Below are 27,261 nucleotides of genomic sequence, written 5' to 3'. Positions count from 1 at the left end.
TCAAGTTTGACAATATCTCAAAACTCTTTGTAAAACTCAATTGGAAAACCATCAGGTCCAGGGTTTTTCCCTTTTTTCATCTAGAACACAATCCCCTCTAATTCATCTATAGTGATGGGTTTGAATCATTGATCTCATCAGAAACCAACAAGGGAATGCACTCTAAAATAAGATCCTCTTTCTCCCTTGCCAAAGGAGTATCCTCAGTAAATAGAGTTGAATAGTAATGAATAATTTCTTCTAAAAGCATCCTAAAATAAGAGAGCTGATTCCCTTCAGAGGACATGAGAAAGGTAATGAGATTCCCTTGCCTCTTATCCCTAACAAAGCTATGGAAAAAGGCAGCGTTCCTATCCCCTTCATGTAACTAGTCTATACGGGACTTCTGCTTCTAGAAGATTTCTTCATCCAAATTCCATTGCCCAACTTCTTCCATAGCTGCTGCTTCTATTCTAAAGGATTCCTCTGTTAAGCTATGATCTCGGATCTGGCGAGTGATGTTATCTAGTCGAGATTGAGCAGCCGCTTTAGCCATGAGAACAATTCCATAACACTAACTATTCCATCTTTTCAACATGTACTTAACATATTCAAGTCTCATAGCTAATGAGAACATTGTTGTTCCAAATGCAGGCTTCGCTTTTGACCACCATTTTGATATAAACTCTTATAAATAAGAGTCTTGAAGCCACCTAAGTTGGACTTTGAAAGAGGGATTTATAGAGGTTTTGAAGAAAGTAGCTAGAAGTTTGATCAGCCAGTGGTTCGAGCCTTTCCAATCAAGGATCTCTGAGTTGGTGGTCAAGCTGTCACCAACCCCAAAATTTTACACAAGGAGCTTGTCTGACCTCTCAGAGATAGCATCAACACCCCACCTCCTGTTATTCCAAGTAAACATTCCATTAACTGACTTAATGTCTATCAAGTTCAAAAGATCTATATCATGCCTCAAAAGCTTGGAAGAGTGCTTAAGCATACCAACCCCACCCCTCTTTTCTTCCATACTTAAAATAGCATTGAAATCCCCTACAAGGATGTAAGGAAGATATGGGGCAAGGGACGTAACCATCCTGATATGAGACGAGAGTAAAGATTTTTCTAGAGAGGTCAAATGGAGCAATAAACATTGGTGAGGAGATTACCTTCATTTGATTCCAATCTTGAGGCAATTATATACATCGAAGATCTACTAGAGATCCACCACTTAGGAACAACTTTGCGTGGATCTTGTTGTGACCTTCTCACACATCACCCCATTGCAAATGGGGACCCCCTACTTTTTAGGCCCTCTCGGTCCTTTGGTTTTGGTTTTTGAGGTCTTTTCACGGCAGTCTCTTCGGTCTCTCTGCTTTGCAAATGTTTGGGGGTCAATTTGATCAAGTCTGCTTTTCGTTTGAGCAATTTTGGCTAAGTCTAGGGCTTATTTTAAGTGTTTTAGGATTTCCTGCCTCCAGTCCTAGATTTCAAGGGTTTCCTTTTAAGGTTTTCGAAAACTAAATGTTGCATTGGAGTCAGGTGCCTCTAAGGAACTGGCACGTGAAATTTGAGCGAATTCTGAGCAACTTTCTATTTTTAGAAAGTTCCTATTTTTTAGGGATTTCACTGCCTCCCAGAATGTCTTCATTTCACCGAAAATCAAACTTACTATTTGTAGTAAGTTTCTATTTTTAGCAAGTGTTGTTCCATCTTGCCTTACTCTAACACTGACAGTTTGAGAAAGTTTCTATTTTTGGAAAGTCTACTTGTGGTAGGTCCTTGCATGTTGACACTAAAGACTAGATGTGCACGATCATTTCTAAATCCGGAAAATCAAAGAGCAGGTAGAGTGATCAAAATTTGGTTGTGTGGATAGTCAGTTCGTGATTGGAAAGCTTGAAATTCACTTAAGTCAGGAGGGTGCCAAAATCCATGTGCCATGGAATTCATGAAATTACGTAAAAGCCAAGACCAAGTCAAAATTCCACCCAAGGAGACGAGGGCGCCAAAATCCATGTGCCATGGAATTCATGAAATTACGTAAAATCCAAGACCAAGTCAAAATTCCACCCAAGGAGTCAAGAGGGCGCCAAAATCCATGTGCTATGGAATTCATGAAATTACGTAAAATCCAAGACCAGGTCAAAATTCTGCCCAAGGAGTCAGGAAGGTGCCAAATACATATGCCATGGAATTCGTGAAACAATGTCAAATCCATCGCCAGGTGAATTCCATGCCCAAGAGTAGAAATTTTCCAAGGCAAAGGGGAATTTGAAGGTCAGGAATGGAATGAAGAAGTAGGAAATCCCCTTGGTAAAAATTTTCAAAATTCCATTTTTAGACATCAAATTTCATCAAAATTCCAAAAGTTTTGCAGATTTCGACTCCTAAGATAATTCTCCCTCTCCTGAACCCGGGTCTTAAATTTTAGGAAAATTCCTAAAATTTAGGAAATGTGGCAAATTAGTCAAAAAGCTCCCTGCGGATGCAATGAATTCAAAGAGCACAAAAAATTGCTACCTCGAGAAAGAAATGTGCCCAAGGTGAAGAATTCTAGGAAAGTGGAAAAGTTGACTAAGTGTTGGAAATTTTTTCCTTCAGGATAGAATTCCAGAAAAGGTGAAAAATTGACTGTGTTGGAAATTCTTTCTTTCATGGATAGAATTCCAGAAAAGGTGAAAAATTGACCAAGTGTTGGAAATTCCTTCCTTCAGGACAGAATTCCAGGAAAGGTGAAAAATTGACCAAGTGTTGGAAATTCCTTCCTTCGGGACAAAATTCCAAGCAAGGAAGAAATCATACCCAAGGATGAATTGAAGATAAAATTTCTAAGGCAAGAAAGGAATCAAGGATAAACTGAACAAGAAATTTCCCCTGAATTTTTTTTTGAGAAATCCATTTTCGGGCATCAAATCACATCCAAATTTCAAAATTCTTTCAGATTTGGATTCATGAGAGAATTTTCTCTCTCCTGGAACTTGGAACCCTATTTTTGGAAAGTTACTAAAAAATAGAAGATGGTTGAAAATCATTAAAAATCTCCTCCAAGGCAAGGAAAGTTTGAAAAACTTAAAGAGAATTCTTCATGGATCAAATTATTCTCTTGAAGTTTTATCTCTCTAGGGGTTTCTCGCCAAGTGGCAGTCGAGTCAGTTTCTTGAAAGAAGGCATTCCATAGATATATTTTTAAACAACAGAATTCTAATAACTAATGTTATGGGAAACCGAAAAATGGACTATGAGATTACAATAGAGGCAAAACAATATGGGATAACATCCATAATTTATGTGTTAGTATTTGTCTATGGCTTTTTTGGTACAGAACAAAGAACTTGTAATGAAGGCAATGGATGGGATGGAAATTATTGAATATTAAACAGAAAAAACAAAACAAGATCAGATCGATGAAACAACAGTCTAATGTAACATGAAACGTTCTGCCATGGGAAAAGGAAACTTATATATCAATAATAATGGAAAAGAGCAAAGTGAAGCAAATTCTACAAACAGAGGGAAAGCCTACTTAACCAAGTGTTGGTATCAACTTCCACCTATGAATTCTAGGAGAAGAATAGTCTCTACAGTATATCTTTGTAAAAACAGATTTTATTTTAATCTATAAAAATTAAATAAGATAGGGAGAAAATTCCTATTTATGCTAAAAGATGTAGTACAAACCTAGCTTGTGGTGAAAGGCCTTATTTATGTTCAGATGCATCTTTTGTTTGAATCAAAACTGATTATTAATGTTCTTTTGGTGTAGATGTAAATTTATTTAGGCTGCATTAAGATGAAAATAGCATCATCCAATATGCTGTGACTTAAGCAACCTCCCTCTGTGTCATCTTTATATTCTCAAATATGTCTATCATATTTATTCTCAATAACTATTAATTAACTCCTACAATTAAATCCTAACTTCCAACTAAGTTCCACAATGTAATCTGAACTAATCATAAGTTATGAATATGTACCAAAAGATCTGCGTGTTTTCTTAGAATTTTTTGATAAAGAGAAAATTGTATTAACAAGAGTAAAAGTTTAAGAAGGAATACATAATCGAAAGAGCCTAATGCTAGCAGCTAACTCCAACAAAAAGCAAGAAGAAGTTTTCAAAACTTAAAGAGGAAGGCTATAATTCCTTAACTATTGTCTCTGGAAATGGTGCAGATCCACTTTCTAGTAGGTTGGTCCATGAAGGGGACAATTGTCAGCATTCCAAATTCAGCCACCATAACTGCCACCTTGATTTTTATGGTAAATCAATATATTAAACAAAGGAAAGAAAGCTCCTTAAATAGATTAATAAAGACGATGTTTCTAAATGAAACAATTGTGAATAGAAGCCAGAATTAGAAACTACCTAAACTAACTAAGATGACCATTAAAGGAACATTACATTATTTAATACCCTCCCTTAATGGTCATCGTTCTAACTACCCTATAGAAGACATAATCTGCAGGTCTTTTGGTCACAAATGCATAGAAGGTTGCCCCTTCTCTTCAAAACAATTTGCTGCTGTGGAGACCCTCCCAGGATTTGCAAAATGTTAATGACCAAAAGTACCAAAATTCGTCTAACCTAATGTTGGGAAAACAAAAAATTGTCCCTCCTTGTAGCCAGAGACATTGAGAGCAACTTCTCAAACTAAAACCACAATTTTGAGGAAAAACTGGCAAACCCTTCAAAGAGCAAAAAATATGATTTTGTTAAGAACTGCAAAAACTTTTGCAGATGAGCACTGAGCACTGTTTGCTCCAACAACTCCAAAATAGATTGCATGTTTGCAGATGTTCGCCCCAACAACTCCAGATGCAACCCAAAATAGATTGCAACAAACCCAATTTTTGTGGATAATATTGTCAAAAAACCTTGAAAACTGAAGTTATAAATCATCGTTTTTGTGGGAAAATAGTAAAAACCCGAAGACAGGAACACACACCTGTCATAATTTTTGTGGAAAAATTTATAAATCCAGACAACCAAAATCCCACGCGAACTTTGCGAATTACACGAACAAAATCAGGCAAAACCCAAAATAATTTTTAAGGGAAAAAATTCTAAACCCCAGAAACGATTTATAAGGAAAAATTTGAAAAAACCTATCGACAATTTTTAGTTAAAATTGTGAAAACTTATAATAATAAATTTTTTTTGTGGACAAAAATTATAAAACCCAAAATTAACTTTTTGTGGACAAAAATTATAAAACCCCCAAAAAAAATTTTAAGGGAAAATTATAAAACCCGATATAATGTTTTGAGGTGAAAAATTCTAAAACCCGAAATAATTTTTTTCGAGGACAAAAAATAATAAAAACCATCAATAATTTTTTTAAGGGATAAAAATTAGAAAACCCAAAAATAATTTTTGTTGTTGGCTTAAAAACGTAGAAATTTCTTTAACTCTAGTGCAGACCAGTGGAAAATAATCGTGTATGGTCACGTCACTTACAACCCGTGGAAAATAATCGTGTATGGTCTCGTCACCCACAACAATAGTCGCGGCCCTTGAAATACCTGGCAGAAGCACCCATTGTGGGAAGGAAACACAGATCGCAGAAAAAAAATCTGCCGAAACTCGCTGCAGGAAATCATGGGCCTTGAAAAATCTGTGAAAAAAAGAATGGCGCCCCCGAACTAAGAAAATCGCGAAAGGGCACGAAATTTGCAGATCACGCCCCTGCAAAACACGCAAAAAAAATGCAGAAATAACCTGTGATTTTCGGAAGAACAACAGTCGTGCCACCGCCTAAATTGAAACAAAAACCCTTCGATCCAAAAAAATGAGTCACGATAAAAAAATGCAGAAAAACTTCCATTATGGCTGAAACATTGGCAAATAGGGGTTGACGCGACCTAGAAATTGCATAGATCCCAGCTTGAGACGCTGCGCGATGCAAAGAACACAAACGTGAACAACAACAAACCCTTAAAAACGTGCAAAAAAACCTCGAATTTTTTTCATAAAAAAAAATTGAACAATTTTTTTTTTGGAATAATTTCCAGGTAGGGAGGGTCGAATTGCCAAATTCTAAAAAAGCCCATCGACCTGCCCTGATACCATGTTATGGTAAATCGATGTATTAAAGAAAGAATGTGAAGGCTCCTTAAATAGATCTACAAAGACAATGTTTCTAAATGAAACAATTGTGAATAGAAGCCAGAATTAGAAACTACCTAAACTAACTAAGATGACCATTAAAGAAACATTACATTATTTATATCAATTGCCTAACTGAGAATGCCACTGATTGGGTGAGCATGCAGTCTTATTTTATGATAAATCATCAATGCTTGGCTTCCTTTTTGGAGTTGTTGATATGTAGAATCTGCTACTAACCAGAAAATGCTCTCTTTTAGTCTAATTTGTGTGCAGAAACTTGTGGATTGTCTCTATACAGTTGTAAACAGGCTGATAACAGTGCCTTAACAAATAGCGTGCTTCCATTTCAACAAATATATATAATTTGTGTTAAACTGACTTGAAACAACTAAAGAAGGCATTATATAATTTTGCATTAATGCAATTAACAAAACAGATATGATTGCATATTTTATGAGTTTTAAGATTTGTAAAATTAGAGGCAAATTTACATCTGATTTATAAATGCCAAAATGTATAGAACTAAGTCATAGGTCTCAGCTGGTAATACAAATTTATCCTTAGCTTCAACTTAATGATTAAGCATATAGATTTTAATGCAAAATGCAATTCAATATCAGGAACTAGCCACTAGGTAGTTCTTGTCATATGCAGTGATCCCATGTTATGCTCATAAAGAGAAATAGCCTTACGGACCTAGGACAAAAACCTAACATTACAAAGGATGGACCTATGGAAAAATAGCTCATCACATTTCAAAAGAAATAATGCTTTCTCTAGATACACAACAATTGGTTGGCCTTCTATTGTGGTTTGGGAAGGTTGTCCAGGTATACAAGCTAGTAGGTTTTTACGGATGGTTAAAAGGATTTTGACAGTGATTTCTGCACGTCACCCTACAACCATACCTAAAACTAGTAAGATTGGTATGAACCGTTGAAGAAAATTTGAATCTAAACAAGAAATAATTACAAAATTACAGAAAAAATGTTATCATCTTGGTCTTTTCATGTGGATTCAATGTCAATCCTCCCTATAGTATCCTCCTCATAGAAATGGGACTTGGACTCGGCTTGGACTTAGAGTTAGGACTCGCAGTCAGACTCGGCTGGACTCGAGAAAGTGAAAAACTCAAGAAATTTAGAGATTTTTAAAGATTTAAAACTTGTTTCATGCACCCTTTATTGAATACACCTTAAAGACACAATAACATCATCAAACTCGGCTCATTTGATTACATACACAAGTATACATCAATCACATAAGCATAAACGCAAATTGTAGTTGGAGGAAATAACAAACATAGATATATAAATATTGTCAAATGTATACAATATTACAAAACTCATGGAATAAAAATCCATGTCATCATATGATCATCATCAAATGTTCCACACAAATACCAAAGGTAAATACAACTACAAGCCTATGGCTCAGAGGAGCATGCACCCTCTTGCCCCAGCCCCCTGCGAAGGCGTCTAAGGTAGGTCTTGGATGATTTAGCAGCCATAACTGCGCCCCGTGACACCATGCCATGCTCACCAACATCAGGAACATCTGTGTCACTATCAGTATCTGCCTTTGAATCTCCTGTCTCTGCTTGTGCTCTGTGCTCCTCCTCTGCCATGGCTACAGCCTCAGCCTCTATATCTACCTGGTTGATCCAATCAGTGTCATCATCACTAAAGACAGCCGCAGGATCTGTCTCATTGGCCCACTTTGCTTCAAGATCAACCTCATCTAGAATGATATGAGAGATGTCAACTAATGCATTCTTTCTCATTTTTCAGGCAGAGGTTGTAGTGAACAAAGGTGAGATCATTCATCTTCTCCACAGATAATCTATTGTGCCTCTTAGAGTGTATGTGCTCAAACATACTCCAATTGCGCTCACAACCAGATGTGCTGCATGATTGGCTCAAGATGCGAATGGCCAACTTCTGAATATTTGGTGTCATTGGGCCAAAAAAGCTCCACCAATGATACTCCAATTGCGCTCACAACCAGATGCGCTGCATGGTTGGCTCAAGATGCGAATGGCCAACTTTTGAATATTTGGTGTCATTGGGCCAAAAAAACTCCATCAATGATCTGAGTTTGAAATGAGAAAAATAAATAAAATCAGTCTCACTCATGAACTCATTTAACAATATACAATAAAACTAAAATTAAGCCTTACAATTTATCTTTACTTGGCATCATAGTTGTCCTACCGTCTTTGGCGACTGGACGAGAGAAGGTCTCCCCTTGTGCATTTGAGAACAACTGTAGCGCTCGAATAAGTTCTATCTGAGTAGTACCAGCAAGTCTCGTCTTCTCCATGATCGAGTATAGCCCATTAAGGACCTCCACACCAGCCTTGAAAGAAGGGATAAAATGGAATGCCTGGTTCAGATAATAGGCTGCTGCATGGATGGGCCTATGAAGCTGATAATGCCATCTCCTATCAATGATTTCCCAAATGGGACCATACTTGCTCTCATCTCCTCCATAGACGGATTTGATGCCCTCCTTCGCCCTATCCATGCCCTCATATATGTAGCCCATTGCGGGCTTTTCTCCATTCGCAACTCGCAACAAAACCACCAAGGGCTTAACAAACTGCAAAATTAAAAATATTGTGTAATTTAGAAAAATGAGCAAATAAGAAAATATATATAATAAGTTATAAAACATAAAGTTAAATTGTAGAATTTATAAAAAATTTACCTTCACTGTCTCATCACAAGGGACTCAAAAGTCTCACTTATCAAAAATGCAGTCTGCCATATCTTTCCCTGCAGGGGTGGTAGCATAGGACGAGGAAGACCACTCCTCACCAACAATCATACGTCTCAAGTTCTACTTAGAGCGAAGCCTGGACTGCAATATGATGAAGTTAGTGACAAATCTTGTGATTCTTGGACGAGCCAACTGCTTCTGCTCTGTGTATTGTCTCATAAGAGCCAACACCCATGAATGATTATATACAAATTTGCACACATTTCTCGCCCTTTCTACACATCTCTTGACCCATAGGAGTTTTCCAATATCCTCCAACATGAGGTCAATGCAATGGGAAGCACATGGAGTCCAAACTATAGATGGGTGCCTCTCCATCAATAGTCTACCTGCAGCAACATAATTTGTTGCATTTTAATTAATAGAGCTACAAAATAGTAATTAATTTGCAAACAAAATTAGTTTGTAATCAAAAGTTTACCCGCAGCAACATAATTTGTTGCATTGTCGGTCACCACTTGTACCACATTCTCCTCACCCACCTCATCAATCACCTCCTCTATCTGCTCACATAGGTAGGTGGCATTCTCGCAATGGGCGGAGGCATCAATGGACTTGATGAAAACGGTGCCCCATGAAATAAAAAAATAAAGCTAGATCAATGATCATTCAATAAACCATTAAATAAAAAATAAAAAATTAAAGACTAAATGAAACTAAAATTAATCAATCACCTGCAGAAGAAACAAGAAAATTAAGGAGAGTTCTATTTTTCCTATCCGTCCAACCATCAGTCATGATGGTGCAACCTTTAGTGCTCCATATCTAGCGTTCATCTAATTCCTTCTTCACATCATTCACCAATTGAGACAAAATGGGTGCCCTCAAATCACACTCAGTAGGGGTTTTGAACCCCGCCCTGCATATGGTAAGGGCATCAACCATTTCTTGCCAATAAGGAGACCTGTCACAAATAAATTCAATGAGATAAGTATGTTCTATGTACTATGTAGTATGTACGAGAAAAAATAAAACGAAGAGAATCAAAGTATAAAAATTAAAACAATCAAACATAAAAGTTATAAAACATTCACCTGGCTGTAAAGAATGGAACACTGTTGTAGACCCAAAACCTACCAACTGCCATTTTAGCGGCATCATGGACCTCCTTGTTCCAACCCATGCCCTCAAGCGATTGTTGGATCCAGGAGTAGTGTGAGGCACAAAGAAGGTATCCAACCTAGATTTACGAATCCTAGGTCCAATGCTAACACTCCCACTACGACTACTAGTGCTAGGAACATGAGAAGTGGCAGTGGCACTGCCACTTACAGAAGTAGAAGCAGAAGCACCAGCTTTAGTAGTAGCAAACTGAGTGGGACGATATGGAGGTAAGGAAGAAGGGCCTCCAACACAACCTAACTGTGTCCCTCTTCCTAAAGTTACCTCTCTCCCAATGGCCGCTCGATCCTCCTTTTGTTTCTTTTTCCTTTCAATTTCCTCAACCATTACATAACAATCACGTACGGCTTCAAGGAGCACTTTTAGGCATGGCTCAGCATCATGTCCACGCACACCACAAATATGGTACTTCAGTCTATATATACCTCCATGGAATATTGTTTTGCAAAATGTACATTTTGTTTGCCCCTTTCCTTGCCTTGGAAAATCCTCATGATATTTCCAAACAGGGTCCTTTCTAATGGGGGGTCTAGAAGCTGAAGTAGACATTGTAGGATAGTTTTGTGAAACTTGAAGTTGAGGCAAATAATAAATTGAAGTTTGCTGCAATAAAATATAATAAATTTGCAAACATACAAAAGATTTCGGAAGAAAATGTAAAACTTTCAAAATAAATGAATAGAAAATGGAATTTTTGCATACAAAAAACAAAAAAATCTTCAAAAAAAAAATCTTACCTTTGACAACAAGCTTGAAATGAGTTGCAAACTCTTCCTATCCAACTCTTGATGCACCAAATCCAAACACAATGTAGCCCCAATGTGATAAATGGAAGAAATCTTGAACTTCCTCCTGTTAATTTTAGCACTTTCAGATTAATCTAAACTCAGAAAATCAGAATTTAATTACTAACTAAATTGATTAAATGAAGGGTTTGTAGTTTTCCAGATTTAAGTATAACAAAGAAGGGAACAAAATAAGAACAAGACATGGTTACCCTGGGAAAACCTCCTAGGAGGAAAAACCCAGCCAGAAAAGATCCTTAGATCTGATTATGAATTATGTTCATATAAGGGTTACAACACTTATCTCAAGTACTTGAAGGTGTTTGTACTTAGGACTGATAATGTCTTCCACAAAACTTCACTTTCACAAGCATCAAGTAGTCACATCTGCACCTTTAACTCTTCCAACAGCAATTAGGTCCAAACCCTAGGTTGGTAATGTATGGAGTCTGCTCTTTTATGGACTGCAACTTCGGTTTGCTCTCCTCCAACATCAGTTCGCTCTTCACATGAATGAATTTCACGCTTTTACTGGCAGAAGTAGATCGCTGACATAATTGAGGTATTTCGCTATAATGGCAGATATAATATTCCTCCTTTACTCGCAATGGCAGACATATATTTCGCATGGAATAATTAAATAATCAAATGTGTGTGATTGAGGTGGGAAGCATCTTTATTAATATGGTGCATTGTTCATATATGTCGGCTTATACTTGAGTCGGCTTTATCCTTTAGTTTACATTGTTTTCCTTTAATCCGAAATGCATTGATTATGGGGTTGGACCTTTGCATGTGGCGTGTAGTATCGTGGGGGTTCTTTAAGGATGTGCCGTGAAGTATAGGGCCCAACCCTACATGCTAGAGGGTCCAGACCCTTAGGCGGATTCCAATGTTGCGTAAGGAAATTGGAATCCGCCATCCCTAATTACAAACAACACTCCCTCTTAATTAGGGAGAAAGATAATCTTACAACTAGGTTACAAGATTAGGGCCCAGCCCTAAGTAATACATACAATGTTTAAATTGTAATCCGAACTTAGCTGTCAACTTCAAATACTCCTGAGAGAGTATCACAACAAGTATCCCATAGTATCCATCTTGTACTGCTTGTGGAGGATGACTTCAAACTTTAACATGCACACTTGCAAGTCATGAATACATACACAATTATTCATGCACATCATGGAGTCTTTCCATGCCATCAAACACGCATATCCATCATTCCTTGTCTTTACCTTAGTCTTCTCCCAAAGAAGAATGTAACATCATAATCTTTCATCTTGCACCCAAGTATAGAGTGGAGATACATAATCATTGCTCTCCATAAGCATAAAATGAAAACATAGTCCTCCATCTTGCACACAAGCATAGAATGGAGTCTAATAAACATAATCCTCCATCTTGCACACAAGAAAGAAATGGAATAGACATAATTAGAATATTGTAGTCTTCCATCTTGCACACAAGCATAGAATGGGACTACATAACATAGTCTTCCAGCTCGCACACAAGCATAGACTGGATCCACCTTACATTGCCTATAGAGGGTGGAGAGGATCTTTTCTACCATCTTACATTGCCCGCAGAGGATGGTTAACAATTACACTTCTCCCTGAGAAGATTACAATACCATCTTACATTGCCCGCAGAGGATGGTCGACAATTACACTTATCCCTGAGAAGATTACAATACCATCTTACATTGCCCGCAGAGGATGGTTGATACAACACAATGTATCACAGAGGTTGAGACTCCCTCTCAACCAAGGCGGTGTTCTCCACAGCTCCAAGGCTATCTCAAGCTTCAAGAGACTTGGTGAGAACATCTGCAACGCAGGATTGCCCTGCCATAAAACACTGAATTGTCAGGAATCACTATACAACCCTGATAATAAATCAAAACAACATAACAAGAATTTTGAGAAACCACACTGCTTCTCTTGATGCAACACTTGCAACAATGTATTTAGCTACAGTAATACTTAATGCAACTGAGGACTGTCCCTGTAGGTCCAAGAGATCGCAGTGGGTAAGCACAAAAACCTCACAAATCATCCAACCGTGCCCCATCAACCTCTTTATAGGAGAAGTGATGAATCTACAATTATCAGAACTCAAGATTCCATTAAGGTCCATAGTTGATCATTATCTTCGGTATTACAAAACCAAACAAGAAAGATTTGCCCTAAAACATAACTTCTTCATAAAACATTTATAGTAGATCTCATTCTTCACATCAATGGTAAGATTTGAAGGTTGAGAACATCTCAAAAAATACTAGAACAACTTATTGGTGTAACAATAGTTCACTCAAACCAGAAGAAAGAACATAGAAAAGACCAAAGACTGAATGCAGCCATAATATCCATTAGTTCATCTATTTGCAGTTCAGTCCAGAGGAAGTAATCAGAAGTAAATCAAAACAAGTGAGCATTGATAAAATTGATCTAACAACAACATCATTCTGCAAAATGAATAAAAGACTCATTAGTTATACTCTTTGTTAACCATCAAGCACAATTTTATACTTGATCAAAACCAAACAGATCTTAAGGTAGTTTATGATAGTAGAAGAATCCCATACGTCAAAAAAGGCACATGAAGAAGATCTATATTATACGAACTACAAGGCTGTGTAATAGACAGGAGAAATAAGTTTCTTCGTCTAGCATTAACCCTTGCATACTATGAACAAGATTGCAGATCATCTTTCAACTAAACTTTTCTATCAGGAACACCTATTAGTAAAATTACACATAGGCCAAAATATTGAGTCAAAGTGATCTCGATTTGTTCATTAAGAGTTCATCTCCATAATTAATAGAACATAAAATTCCTACACCTCAGTCGGTATACTTATAAAAATTATGCCAAGGCAAACAATCATTAGCTCCTCATGACTGTACACATCTCCATAAGTTGTTCATGTCAAGTAGAATTCAAGTCAATAAGAAATGTCATGAATGAAGATCATTTAAAAAAAAACATAGCTCAACCAAGCATAGCTACTCACTTAGAATGCATATAAGTATTCATCACAAGGATACTTAGAACTTTTAGATCAAAAGTCAATAATAGAACCAATCCATGTTATTTAACATAATAACAATATCTAAAATTCTAAATTACATGTGCAGAGAACATAACAAGTATTTAGATCATAGTTATATAGATGACAACTGTGGATGATGAGTCCAAGACATTCCTGATTCCAATCAAAGTATTAACGAAGAATCGATCTATAATACCTTGCAATACTCAAACAGAAATTTAGAATACCTTCTAAGTTCAAAAAAAAGTATGCAAATCATGATGATATCTAAATAATGTTCTATATTAGATAAGTCTACCAACTAAGGCAATTAGAATCATAAAATCAATACGACCTAGAACTAGGTCAGCCAAACGATAATACTTCAATCCTTTGGATAAGCTGAGTATCATATATCTTGCAATCAAGAATGCAATGACTCAAAAATACTTAGCTTGAATGATGCTGAAGAGTTGGATCTTCAAGCGTGCTGGACCAAGATGTGACCATGCTAAACCTTTGATCACAAAACCTTTTCAATCTTTCCTCAATCCTGGAACCTGTCATCATTATATGACAGCAAGAAGGTGCAAGATCTAGGCTATAGGATGCTAGATCTGATCGCAACTTGGCTCTGATACCATGTTAATTTTAGCACTTTCAGATTAATCTAAACTTAGAAAATCAGAATTTAATTACTAACTAAATTGATTAAATGAAGGGTTTATAGTTTTCCAGATTTAAGTATAACAAAGAAGGGAACAAAATAAGAATAAGACACGGTTACCCTAGGAAAACCTCGTAGGAGGAAAAACCCAGCTAGAAAAGATCCTCAGATCTGATTATGAATTATGTTCATATGAGGGTTACAACACTTATCTCAAGTACTTGAAGGTGTTTGTACTTAAGACTGATAATGTCTTCCACAAAAGTGCACTTTCACAAGCATCAAGTAGTCACATCTGCACCTTTAACCCTTCCAACAACAATCAGGTCCAAACCCTAGGTTGGTAATGTATGGAGTCTGCTCTTTTATGGACTGCAACTTCAGTTTGCTCTCCTTCAACATCAGTTTGCTCTTCACATGAATGAATCTCACGCTTTTACTGACAAAAGTAGATCGCTGACATAATTGAGGTATTTTGCTATAATGGCGGCAGATATAATATTCCTCCTTTACTCGCAATGGCAGACATATATTTCGCATGGAATAAATAAATAATCAAATGTGTGTAATTGAGGTGGGAAGCATCTTTATTTATATGGTGCATTGTTCATATATGTCGACTTATACTTGAGTCGGCTTTATCCTTTAATTTACATTGTTTTCCTTTAATCCGAAATGCATTGATTATGGGGTTGGACCTTTGCATGTGGCGTGGGGGTTCTTTAAGGATGTGCCGTGAAGTATAGGGCCCCAGCCCTACACGCTAGAGGAGGGACCAAACGCTTAAGCGGATTCCAATGTTGCCTAAGGCAATTGGAATCCGCCATCCCTAATTACAAACAACACCTCCTTGCTGGTTTTTCTTCAATGCACCCTTGTTTTTCTTCACAACTCACTTTTCTCCTCCTATTTTTCCAAATGAATGAAATGAAGTTCACTTTTAGGGTTGGAGGATAAATAACATAAAAAAAACAAGTTAAAAAGTCTTTAAAAAATGCATTTTTTTTGGCCTTTTTTGGGCCTTGCGGCTGGCCGAGTCCCAGGGGTGAGACTCGCCGAGTTTGGCGAGTTTATGCCAAACTCGCCAACTCGGCGAGTCTGGCGAGTTCGCCCCCTATACTCGGACGAGTTTGAGTCGGACCTCGCCAGACTTGGGGGGCATGAATCGTACTCGGACTTGCCGAGTTTGGCGAGTCTTGGGTGATTTTCTGATCTACGATCCTCCTCATTAACACCAAGTGTTTCTAATTGAATATTTAAATCTTCATCTATTTTGATACTTGACTTTTTGGTTGCAAGCAAATATGTTGGTTTTACTTAGATCAGTTGGCTATCATTCTGTCTGCTATTTCTAAAGGGTCCTTCCTGTCTGATTTATATTGCTTCTACAAGAGGGCTATGCATTCCATAATGATAATTTAGTCTTTATTTTGAAATGTTCAAAAAATTGAACTTCTTTTTGTTTCCATCAAAATATGATTGCTTTGTCTTTTGAACCATAAATTTTGTAGAATAAAATGTCATGTGTGCCTTCAAACCTGATACAGAAGCATAACAATGATAATATGATTGGTCAAATCTTACGGAAACAAAGCAGAGTAGCCGGAAACTCCCATGTCCCTTCTTGGGCATGTGTATCCCCGTATCCAAAATGGATACGTATCTGATACAGCTCGGATACACGTTGGATATTGTATCCATGCATGCCCAAAAAAACCTTGATTTCCAGTCATGTCAAATACTATGTGATTTGATTTTTTCAAAATTTGATGTAAATCTTCTCAAATTTCATTTAAAAAACTTCATTCATGCAATTTTTAAAAAAAAATGGTATAAACAAAACCTACACCAAATGAGAAAGACAAATGAAATGTTTTTCTATTTCAGCAACCCATTTTTTCGGGTATCTTTCAGTGCAGCTCTACTATCTTTGCATATTTGTAAATTGTTAAATCAACTTATAATTATTAATGTAGCAATGATATGTCCATATTGCTTTGGAAGTAATGAAAATCTCCTCTAATAACTTAGAAATTTGTGTTAAATATATGTATATGTGATTTATATGAATGTCATATCCAGCCGTATCCATATTGGGGGTCTTAAAAAATGGCCATATCCATATCCATATTTGTATCTGTATCCTTATCCATGCAACTTTGAAACAAAGTTGTCAACCTTTTAGAGTTTTCCTATCATTATTTATATTGCATTAGCATGCTTGGACACTTGCTAGAATAGTTAATAAAATGGTCATGAATGTAGGTTACATATATTATAAAAGTGCATTCTCATATGAAGTAAACTTGCACGCTTAAAACATAACATTTTTCTGTACAGTAGGTAACAATAAGGAGGGGCTCATTGTTTATCTTTGTAATTGATGATTAGTTGAGACTTGGTTGGTCATATCTCATGTAAATGTATTCTCCAATTTCGCTTTTATGTATGATTCGTAAATATACAGCAAGTGTTTTTCTGTGCATTTTCATATCATGAATGTTCTCTCTTATCTATGTTAGGTTTCTCTTAATGCTAAATATGTGTGTGAGTACATTTATAACTGTTCTGTTAGATATTTAGTCCAACCATTAACCAGTATGAAGCTTGCATGCACTCACAACTAGACTTCCAGTTCGTAAAGAGTATATTTTTGGAAAACAATTATGCATGTTTTCATTGTTTTGTTTGATAGGAAAGGGCAAAGCAGTTATGAAATTCCAGACTCTTCGGCGACAAGTAATGGAAGCTTTACCAAGTGCTCCATCCCCAGGACCATCTACATATGTCATGCACTGTCTAAATGTCTTACTCCTTGTTGATGCACCTTATGGGGAAGGTCTAAGCCACTTGTTGACATCAGCTTTGAGCTCTTTGGATAAACTAAACAGGCCATTGGCTGATGCTGCTGAAGCAAGGAAATTAGCAGCTCAATTGTTCAATAGAGTAGTAGTTGGATCTGTCAATCTTGAGGAGCGCATCCTTATCAAAGTGGCAACTGTTTTTGATGTTGGGCTGGATGACTTAGTGGAGGCACTATATAGTTCGACATTGGAGTCTGAGAAACCTGTGAAAGCAAAAATAAATGTGGAGGCATTTATTTTGAAGTTGATAAGATCTCGGAATTACTCCAGTGCTGTGGCTCTCTTAAAGCAATTTTCTCTTCAGCATTCTACTCCCCACGAGTTTCTGGATACCATGATTCATGATAACCAGGTTGAAGTTGCAGAACAATGGGCATCTTATATGGGGAAAGACATGATTTGCTCTCTTGTACAGCATCTTAACAATATGAAAATGTTCAAGAAAGCATACAACATTGTTAACAAGTATAAACTGAAACAAGAATTCCCAGATTCCTATTACCATTATAAAAGGAGGTAAGTATCATCTCAATAAGATAGTTTAGGTTGTAAGATAACAATGCATGTTCTTCAAAGTGACCATTTTTGTTGGACCCAAATTCTATGTTTCTGTTTGCTCAAGAATGGTTTTTCAAAGAGCTTGCAAATGGTTGCCCTTCTTTTGGGTTTTACTTTTTGTAAAATACTTTATTCATTTTGTTGTATGGAATTAGGCACTTTTTTTTATCCTGCTTCATATTGCAGTAAATTGAAGAAGCTTGCGAGGAAAGCGTGTTGGGATATTGCAGAGATGACTGCCAATGATGACACTCAGCTTATTCAATACCTGGTAATCAAGAAGAAATGTGTGTGCTTTTAACTGGCCATTTTTAAAAAAAAATGTAAGCCAATCAAACTATATTTTTGTTTACACAGAAGCTTTTACATGTATAGAGTTTGTCAAATTTTCCTGAAATGTCAAAATTTATATTTCACCCCCAGTTGCTAAGATTTTTTGAATTTTCTCCAGTTAATTCTTCTCTTGGATTTTCCATTAGATAAATTTCACTTCTTGTCTAATGAAGCAATTCATTCCTTTTGTAATTTGGGTTTTCTTTTCTGAAAACATTAAAAATACTTTGTCATTGGTTCTGGATTCCATTTGAAATTCCATTTTCCATCCTTCATCAAGTTACATAGGCTGACCATGATTCAGAGGAAATGGATTGGGGGTCTCATCATTGTTGTTAACTTCGTTTGGAAGAAAAAGGTTTGGAATATTTATATGAGAATTTTGGATTCAATCCCAGTGGTAGGAAAGGTGTTTTGGATTCCGGTAGCTTCTTAGAAGCCATTAAGCAACTAAAAAGTGCCTTATGTAGGCAACATCAGAAAGAATTGGGAAAAAATAGAACCTTGGAGTCCTCTTCATAGAATTTTGAGGAGAATTAATAGGATTTCAGATACATTGCCAGTGACAAGCTAGGGGTTTGTATCCAGGTAGCTTTTTGTCAGCCATCAAACAAAGGAAATTTGCCTTATGTAGGTAACATCAGTGAGAATTTGTTTTTAAAATGTCTTTGATGGGATTCTTTGTCATATACCCATATAGACAGCAGAATCATTAGAAGTATAATTGTATGAGATTCGTACATATATGTATATTTTCCAAATATTCAAATTAATAAAATTATATTAACCGATTAAAATGTGTTTATACCTTAACTAATATCATTAAGGAAAGGACGTGATCATCTCCAAGTCATCTCTGGGAAAGACGCCATGCTTCCAAGGGGGGGTCACGTGGTTTTAGAAGGTATAAACCACACACACCAAGGGAAGCACGGGGGAAGGAGGTGACAAGGGGAAAATAGCAAGGAGAATCCGCAAACAGGTAACTATGTTACTCTGCGATAATAGAAATTTAGTTTCATTACAATGCGTAAACCACCCACGGGATAGCCTGTAAATGTATCAGGCTGGCACGATGTGGAGGGAGATTTGCTGGTTCTTCCGAGTGATGAAGAACCAACACCTAGTCGTATAGAGCACCCCCTCCCCATCGCCGACAGTCTGGTGCATTCCTAGGCCAGTCTGTCTGGGTATCGCAGAGCATCCATGTGTTATCGTTCTTAAATGTGTTTAAAATATGCAAATTAAATTCAATCTGATTTTCTGTAACTCATCTCTGCATCAATGGGAATAAACATAATCAAAGTAATTGAATAGATTAATTGGTAATCAATCACAAATTTGGATCAATAAATGAACATTCTTGCCACCTAAATTAATCAAACCTATAACATGCTGAAGGATATCTTCCATGTTAGATAATACAACCCGCAATGTCGGGTTCATGTATAAGTCGTAAAGAGGTACTCTAAGAATCGACATAAAAGATAAAAAAAATAATTCACAAGCAATACTTACAAATTAAGGAAAGAATGATAACAGTCATGTATTCTGAAATTAAACCAGATGTCATTAACCAACTATCCAATTAACAGGATGAATAAATAATGACCAAGTAACACATTTTCTGGAATCATTAATTTTTGTTCCTGTAGATATTTGTTATCTTCCTACTGTTTTCTGTTTGTCAACACATTTGGAATATGGGGTCCCGGCCGGGGGTGCGCTGGTCCCATCCTCAGGTAACCCTATGAGCCCTAAGAGGTTTGGATGGGTTTGGATGGGTAGCCAGCCGTCCTGGAGCGTCCCCAACGTCCTGAATGGGCCTGTTTTCATGTAACAGTTATGTAACTAATTTACTATTATTGGTGATATATCTATATTGCAATGTCTATGATGGTGCAGGGAACCCTAGATCCGACTTATTGCCCAAATCAAACCTTTGTAGTCATGAATCTGATCTTAATCTCAGGAAGGCAAGGCAGGTACAAGAAGGTTCATTACAGTGGTATCAGAGCCTCCTTCCTGCCATGCTGTGGAAATAGTTGATGCAACAGAGCCAAAGAACCCTTAAGGCCTTAGAAAGAGAAAGGAAAAAAGGGGTGAACAACATGAGTGAACAAGCTAGTAATGAACTTAGGGCCTTCATGGAGCAACCGTTCAAGCACTAAGGTATCAAACGGAAAGAACCATGCAAGCCTTCATTGAACAGAATGAGAGGAACAACCAACTTGCCCTTCAGGCCCTCCAAAACATAAGTAACCATAATGCCAAAGAAGCTCAATCCAATCATTTTGAAAACCACCACCCCACCCCATCAAAAGACACTAGCTCAAGGCACACTTGCCCTTCATTCCTACCTGAGGAGGTGCCAATAAGAGATGATAACCATGACAGACCCATGGAAGATGTAGATAAGATTCTTGCAGCCTACCATAGGTTGGATCCCGAACTACGAGATCTTGTAACCTTCAAAGACTATTGTAATGCCAAAGTAAAGACACTTGGTCAAAATGAAAGATATCCTCCAGCCCACAAAGGACTTCAAAACAAACTTAGTAAGGTGACTATCCCTAACTTTGATGGTGAGGGAAAGGTATCGTCTAGGTCATGGGTCCAAAAATTGGATACCTATCTATCCCTCAGCCCCATGACTCAATCCAATGCCATTAAATTTGCTATACTTCATCTTTCTGAAGTTGCCCATGAGTGGTGGCACCATGGCCTCATCACCCAAGGACATCAGCTTATAAACACTTATGATGAGTTCACCCAAAAGCTTATAAAAAGATTTGACCAAAAGCATCCCGAGTGGTACTTTTGAGAGCTCACCCAACTAAGGCAGCAGGGGACTATTGAAAATTATGCCACAAAATTCCAGAAATTAGCAGTGATGGTACCGGGCCTAACACCAGAAAAGCTTACTTACCTATTCATAGAAGGGCTGAGGGGATCAATCAAAAGCACAATAAGTGCACATGAACTCCAAACAGTAGATGAGGCTACACAAAAAGCTATGAAATTTGAAGAAAGCTCACCCAAGGATAAGACCAAATCCTTTGGCAACTCCTCCAAAACTCCACCCAAGGACAGCAAACACAGCCAAGAAGGCATTGTAAAGTCTTGTACCTATTGCAAGGGAAAGAGAGAGAAGGGTCATACACGCTCAGCCTTGGAGGATGTTAAGAAAAAGGGATTGTGTTTTAGATGTCTCAAACCATATGAAGGGAGAAGTCATAAATGCCAAAGCTGGGCTCACAAGATAGAAGCCCCACCATATGGGGATGAGGAAGAGCCGCCCAACAAAAAAATGAGATTTGGGGAAGAAGAACAAGCCATAGTTGCCACGATCACCCATGCTGCTAAACACACCCTGTTCAAAATCAAGAGCTCACTTAAAGGGGAAAAGGTAGGCACACTTGTGGATAGCGGTGCCTCCCATAACTTCAGTGATGAAAGAGTAGTTAAGCAGCATAAATTACCCACACAAACTTTCAAGGGGTTTGAAGCAGCAACAACCACGGGGGCAAGGGTACAATGCACTAAGTTGGTACTTAAGTTGGAGTTCACAATAGGTAGCTATCCGGTAAAAGAAGATCTCATGGGCTCCCCCAGAATATCATAAGTGACTGAGACAGCTGATTTATGGGGTAATTTTGGCAAGAAATCTTCAGGATGGCAGGGACTAGTCTCACCCCGAGTACTAGCTATCATCCCCAAACCGATGAACAAACCGAAATCGTCAACAAATGGATTGAAGGATATCTAAGAAATTATGTCACTGGGCAGCAGAAAGCTTGGACCAAATGGTTACATTTAGGGGAATACTGCTATAATACTACACATCATATGTCAATCCAAATGAGCCCATTCAAAGCACTTTATGGTTATGAACCCACCTCTTTTGGATCACTAATTACTCCAGAAAGTCAAGTGCCACGAGCAAGGGATTTTATTCAGGAAAGCATTGACATCCTAAGGACTCTAAAAGATCACATATATCAGGGCCAAAATCAGCAAAAGATATACGCTGATCGTAATCGCACTGAAAGATCATTTGAGGTAGGAGACTTAGTCTTCCTACGGTTGTAGCCTTACAAGCAGTCTTCGTTGAAATTTAGTGGGGCAGAGAAGATGAAGCTGCGATTCTATGGACCCTACCCAATCTCAAGGAAGGTAGGGGAGGTATCATATGAACTAGAGCTTCCCCCGAACAGCCACATCCACAATGTATTCCATGTGTCAAGGTTAAAAAAAGCATTAGGACAGCAGCTATCCCCATGCAAGGAGTTACCTTTGTTAGATGATGAGGGAAAGGTGACACTGGAACTAGAAGCCCTTTTAGATGTAAGAGAAAGGAGAATAAAGAATATGAGCATTGTAGAATACTTGATCTTATGGAAAGGGTTGCCGGAGGGGGATGCAACTTGGGAGGGTGAAGAGATCCTCAACCACCCAAACCTGCACATCGCTTGAGGACAAGCAATGTAAGGGGGGAGGACTGTCATATCCCTGTATAGACAACAAAATCATTAGAAGTATAACTGTATGAGATTCATACATATATGTATATTTTCCAAATATTCAAATTAATAAAATTATATTAACCGATTAAAATGTGTTTATACCTTAACTAATATCATTAAGGAAAGGATGCGATCATCTCCAAGTCATCTCTGGAAAAGACGCCATGCTTCCAAGGGGGGGGTCGCGTGGTTTTAGAAGGTATAAACCACGCACACCAAGGAAAGCACGGGGAAAGGAGGTGACAAGGGGAAAATAGCAAGGAGAATCCGCAAATAGGTAACTATGTTACTCCGCCATAATAGTAATCTAGTTTCATTACAATGCTTAAACCACCCACGAGATAGCCTGTGAATGCATCAAGCTGTCACGATGTGGAGGGAGAGTCGCTGGTTCTTCCCAGCGATGAAGAACCAGCGCCTAGTCGTATAGAGTACCCCCTCCCCATCGCCAACAGTCTGGTGCATTCCCAGGCCAGTCCGTCTGGGTATCGCAGAGCATCCATGTGTTATCGTTCATTAAATGTGTTTAAATATGCAAATTAAATTCAATCTGATTTTCTGTAACTCGTCTCTGCATCAATGGGAATAAACATAATCAAAGTAATTGAATAGATTAATTGGTAATCAATCACAAATTTGGATCAATAAATGAACATTCTTGCCACATAAATTAATCAAACCTATAACACGCCGAAGGATATCTTCCCTGTCAGATAATACAACCCGGAATGTCGGGTTCAGGTATAAGTCGTAAAGAGGTACTCTAAGAATCGACATAAAAGATAAAAAAATAATTCACAAGCAATACTTACAAATTAAGGAAAGAATGATAACACTCATGTATTCTGAAATTAAACCAGATGTCATTAACCAACTATCCAATTAACAGGATGAATAAATAAGGACTAAGTAACACAATTTCTGGAATCATTAATTTTTGTCCCTGTAGACATTTGTTATCTTCCTACTGTTTTCTGTTTGTCAGCACATTTGGAATATGGGGTCCCAGCCGGGGGTGCGCTGGTCCCATCCTCAGGTAACCCTATGAGCCCTAAGAGATGGGATGGGTTTGGATGGGTAGCCAGCTGTCCTGGAGCGTCCCCAACGTCCTGAATGGGCCTATTTTCATGTAACAGTTATGTAACTAATTTACTATTATTGGTGATATATCTATATTGCAATGTCTATAATGTTGCAGAGAACCCTAGATCCGGCTTATTGCCCAAATCAAACCTTTGGAGTCAAAAGTCTGATCTTAATCTCAGGAAGGCAAGGCAGGTACAGCAAGGTTCATTACATTCTTGTAATCAGAAATATTCTTTTGACATCACAACAGCCTGTCTGCCATTGAATGTGGTGAATACTCAAGCAGAAGGGGCTAAAAGAATATGGTGATTCTTGATCCTGCACTTCCAATCATCTAATCAAACTGAAACAAAAATTTTGGTACAGTCCTTTTCCAGAACAATGTAATATTACCTTTTGTCAACTTTCAACCATATTGATGTAAGGTTTTTGGGCATCCTCCATTTCTTTATAGAGGTACCTTATTCATGGTTTCTGATTGTTTGTTATATCTGTATCATTCTAATAATGGTCATAACTCGTAGGGATAATAGTTGTACAATAAGCCAGTTTGATTTCAGTTACATCAGTTGTGTGTGTTCACTAAATTAAACTATTGAGAGAATTCTAGAATATAAAATCTATTTATTGAGTGTTCCACTTATTCTAGATCCAAAGTCATTTGGTTATTTAAAACATCTGACTTGTAAATTTGAAACTCTCAAGAAGCTGAAAATCCTAATCAGAATTCAATCTACCTCTAGTACCCTCTACTCAAGAATTTATCCACTACCATCAATCTAGGGTTGAATGGATGACACACTTAACTTCCTCACATGACCACAAACCATCAAACCTTGTAATTAATAAATTTTTGAAGGATTTTGTGGCCCATGACTTTGCTTAGAGCTGCAAAAAAGATCTACTAGGTTTCAATGGGTAACCTACATAAAGATTTGTTTTTCCATGGACAAGATGGAAGGCTGGTTATAGCTTTTAAAAGAAGGTTCTTTGATCTATCAATTCATGGGAGCCTTCTCGAGGCCCAAAATTTTGAGAGTGTGGGTGCAAGAAAACTGGAAACCTGCTAAATTGGGGGACACTTGGTAATGTCCAAAGGAAACTCTATGGCATCTTTTTATTCTAAAATGGAGAGAATTGAATCTTCTTAGGTGGACCTTGGTTAATGAAGCTAGGAATATTCATGAAATACTAGTCTCCATCTTTTGACCCATTAGACGATCTCCAAAGTATAGTTCTTGTTTGGTTAGGTCTTCCCCAAATGAATATTGGTGAGAATTAGTCCTTAGGAAAATATTGGTCACAGGGAGGAACATAAAGCTTAAAACAATAACAGTGAAATAGGGATCTTGAACTATACTTGGATCTAGAGAAACCTCTTTGGACATAATAATTCTAGACGTGGGAGAATTCCATTTGAAGGAGCTGAAGCCGAGTGTACTACAAATATTTTATTTAGATGCAAAATTTGTCATGTTTGTGGACACTTAGCTAGAGTATTCTAGAAGAAAGAGGAAACATAGGCAATTTTTCATAGGCAACGTTAGGTCCTATAGTTGTAGGTCAATGGTCTTGGAACTTGTCTCACCTTCAGGGATAGGGGTCTGTCTTCAAGAAGGCAAAAGGAGAGTTCATCAATAGATTGAGGATGGTTGAAGGCCTACAATGAGAGTGGGTAATCTCTCCTTCTCTTTGGGATTGACTTAAATCTAGGAGGGTGTTCCCAAAAGTCTCCTTGATAGGTTTTTATATAAAAATAATTTAAAAAAGTAACAATCTCTAGCTATACCTAAATGTACACCTGACCCCAATAACTATCACTAGATCAAGGTCAACTAGCTGCCTTAAACCTGTATATAATTGATAACACCTCACACAACCACCTACAATAATTGGCATCATTGTAATTCCTTAAATGTTTTCATTTGTTATTACATATAGTGGTAAGGTGTAGATATGTGTGTTCAAATCCTCTAATGTTTCAACAATTTTGGTTTCCTTAAAATGTTTCCTTGGTTTGCATTATTGAACCATGAACAACATGTGTAATTCTTACTTCTACTTCCTATAACTCATAGTGAAAGATTTTTTTGTTTCAAGTGTGTTTGTGTGGAAGGTTTGAATCTTCAAGAATGGTACCATGTTGGGTTAGAGAGTTATATCTAACAATTAAAACAACAAACAGGAAGTTGCAACAAAGGTATAATTGGCACTGTGTTTTCATTGTCTCCTATATTCCTGAGTTATACCCCCCTTACACATTGGGATTGTTTAGCCCATCATAGATAACCAATCTAAGATAGTACCAAATGGGTCTATCTTGGTTAGGGTTCACATAAGTGTTGTTTCCTACCATCCTTGCATTCTTATAATGTTGTGTTGCCAAGGTCCTAAAAAACGTCCATGTAATGTCTTCTATTAGTATTTAACTTAATTTGCCCAAGAATTTCTAAGTGAAACTTGGATTAATGCTTTGATTTAGATCCTACAACCAGGTTAGTCATCAATAGAAAATAAACATATGTTTCAACAATGTTCCAAAGGGAATTCTACTCATCATTATAATACTCTTAATGTACATGAAATTCCCTTAGGGATTTTCCCAACATTACATCCACACTATGAAGCACCCTGGGGATCACCCAAGGCGCATTGAGTCTATCCATCAAGCCCAAGTGCTCGTTAATGGCATCCACCATTCAAACTCCCAACACCATTCGGGGTTACCACTACTTGAATGGACCTTTTACTACTTGCCCTCCTCATATGTCCTATCTCCCCTTCATAATGGGATGGTGGATTGGCTATAAGCTTAAAGGAATCTTATCCACATTAATCATACATTCCTATTATTAATCATATCTTTGCAAATATTCATACTTCTTATCAATGAAGACATATAATGAGTTATCAAAATCAATGAAGCAATAGTCACGATTATACCCGGTTAATCTTGAATCCTGGAGCTATCCGATTTATTCCCCGAAAAAATCCCGATTCATGAAAAAATCGTTGACCAAGTGTTGACCCAATTTTCAAAGATTTTTTGCATTTAAATCACGTTAAAACCCCCAAAAATGACAAGAAAGTGAAAAAAATCATTGTAAAAACTTGCAAAACCCTAGAAAAACGCGTGAAATTACTCAATTGCTTAGAAATAGGGTTGGTCCGAGACAAAATCAGAGTCAATGTAGAATCAACGTCGAAAAAGTTTGTTATTTTGTCCATTTTTGGGGGTTCATTCCCCACACTTGTTTAAACCAATAAGCTCAATGACCCAACAAAGGTAGAAATCCCACGAGCTCAATGGCCCAGTAGGGGTTTGAACCTTGGTGGCCTACCTCACCAATGGAGTTTTTCTACCATAACACTAAATGTTTAAAGACATATTTAATATATGTAGATATAGATATATGATTTTTT

The 27,261-nt window shown here is 37.4% G+C and overlaps 1 protein-coding gene across 7 annotated transcripts in view; it reads left to right on the top strand.

The window, feature by feature from the left end:
- LOC131065979 (uncharacterized) overlaps nt 1-27,261 on the top strand; it is a 127,355-nt gene that overhangs the window by 4,162 nt on the left and 95,932 nt on the right. For all 7 annotated transcript variants that reach the window (XM_058000632.2, XM_058000627.2, XM_058000628.2 and 4 more), the window contains 2 exons: nt 17,167-17,851; nt 18,080-18,164. In XM_058000632.2, the coding sequence (XP_057856615.2) occupies nt 17,167-17,851; nt 18,080-18,164 (770 nt within the window). The remainder of the gene's footprint in view (nt 1-17,166; nt 17,852-18,079; nt 18,165-27,261) is intronic.

The sequence above is a fragment of the Cryptomeria japonica genome, chromosome 2 (assembly GCF_030272615.1).
Source record: "Cryptomeria japonica chromosome 2, Sugi_1.0, whole genome shotgun sequence".
NCBI classification, from domain to species: domain Eukaryota; kingdom Viridiplantae; phylum Streptophyta; class Pinopsida; order Cupressales; family Cupressaceae; genus Cryptomeria; species Cryptomeria japonica.
The sequence above is the reverse complement of the archived record's forward strand: the minus strand, read 5'-3'. Positions and strand labels throughout refer to the sequence as shown.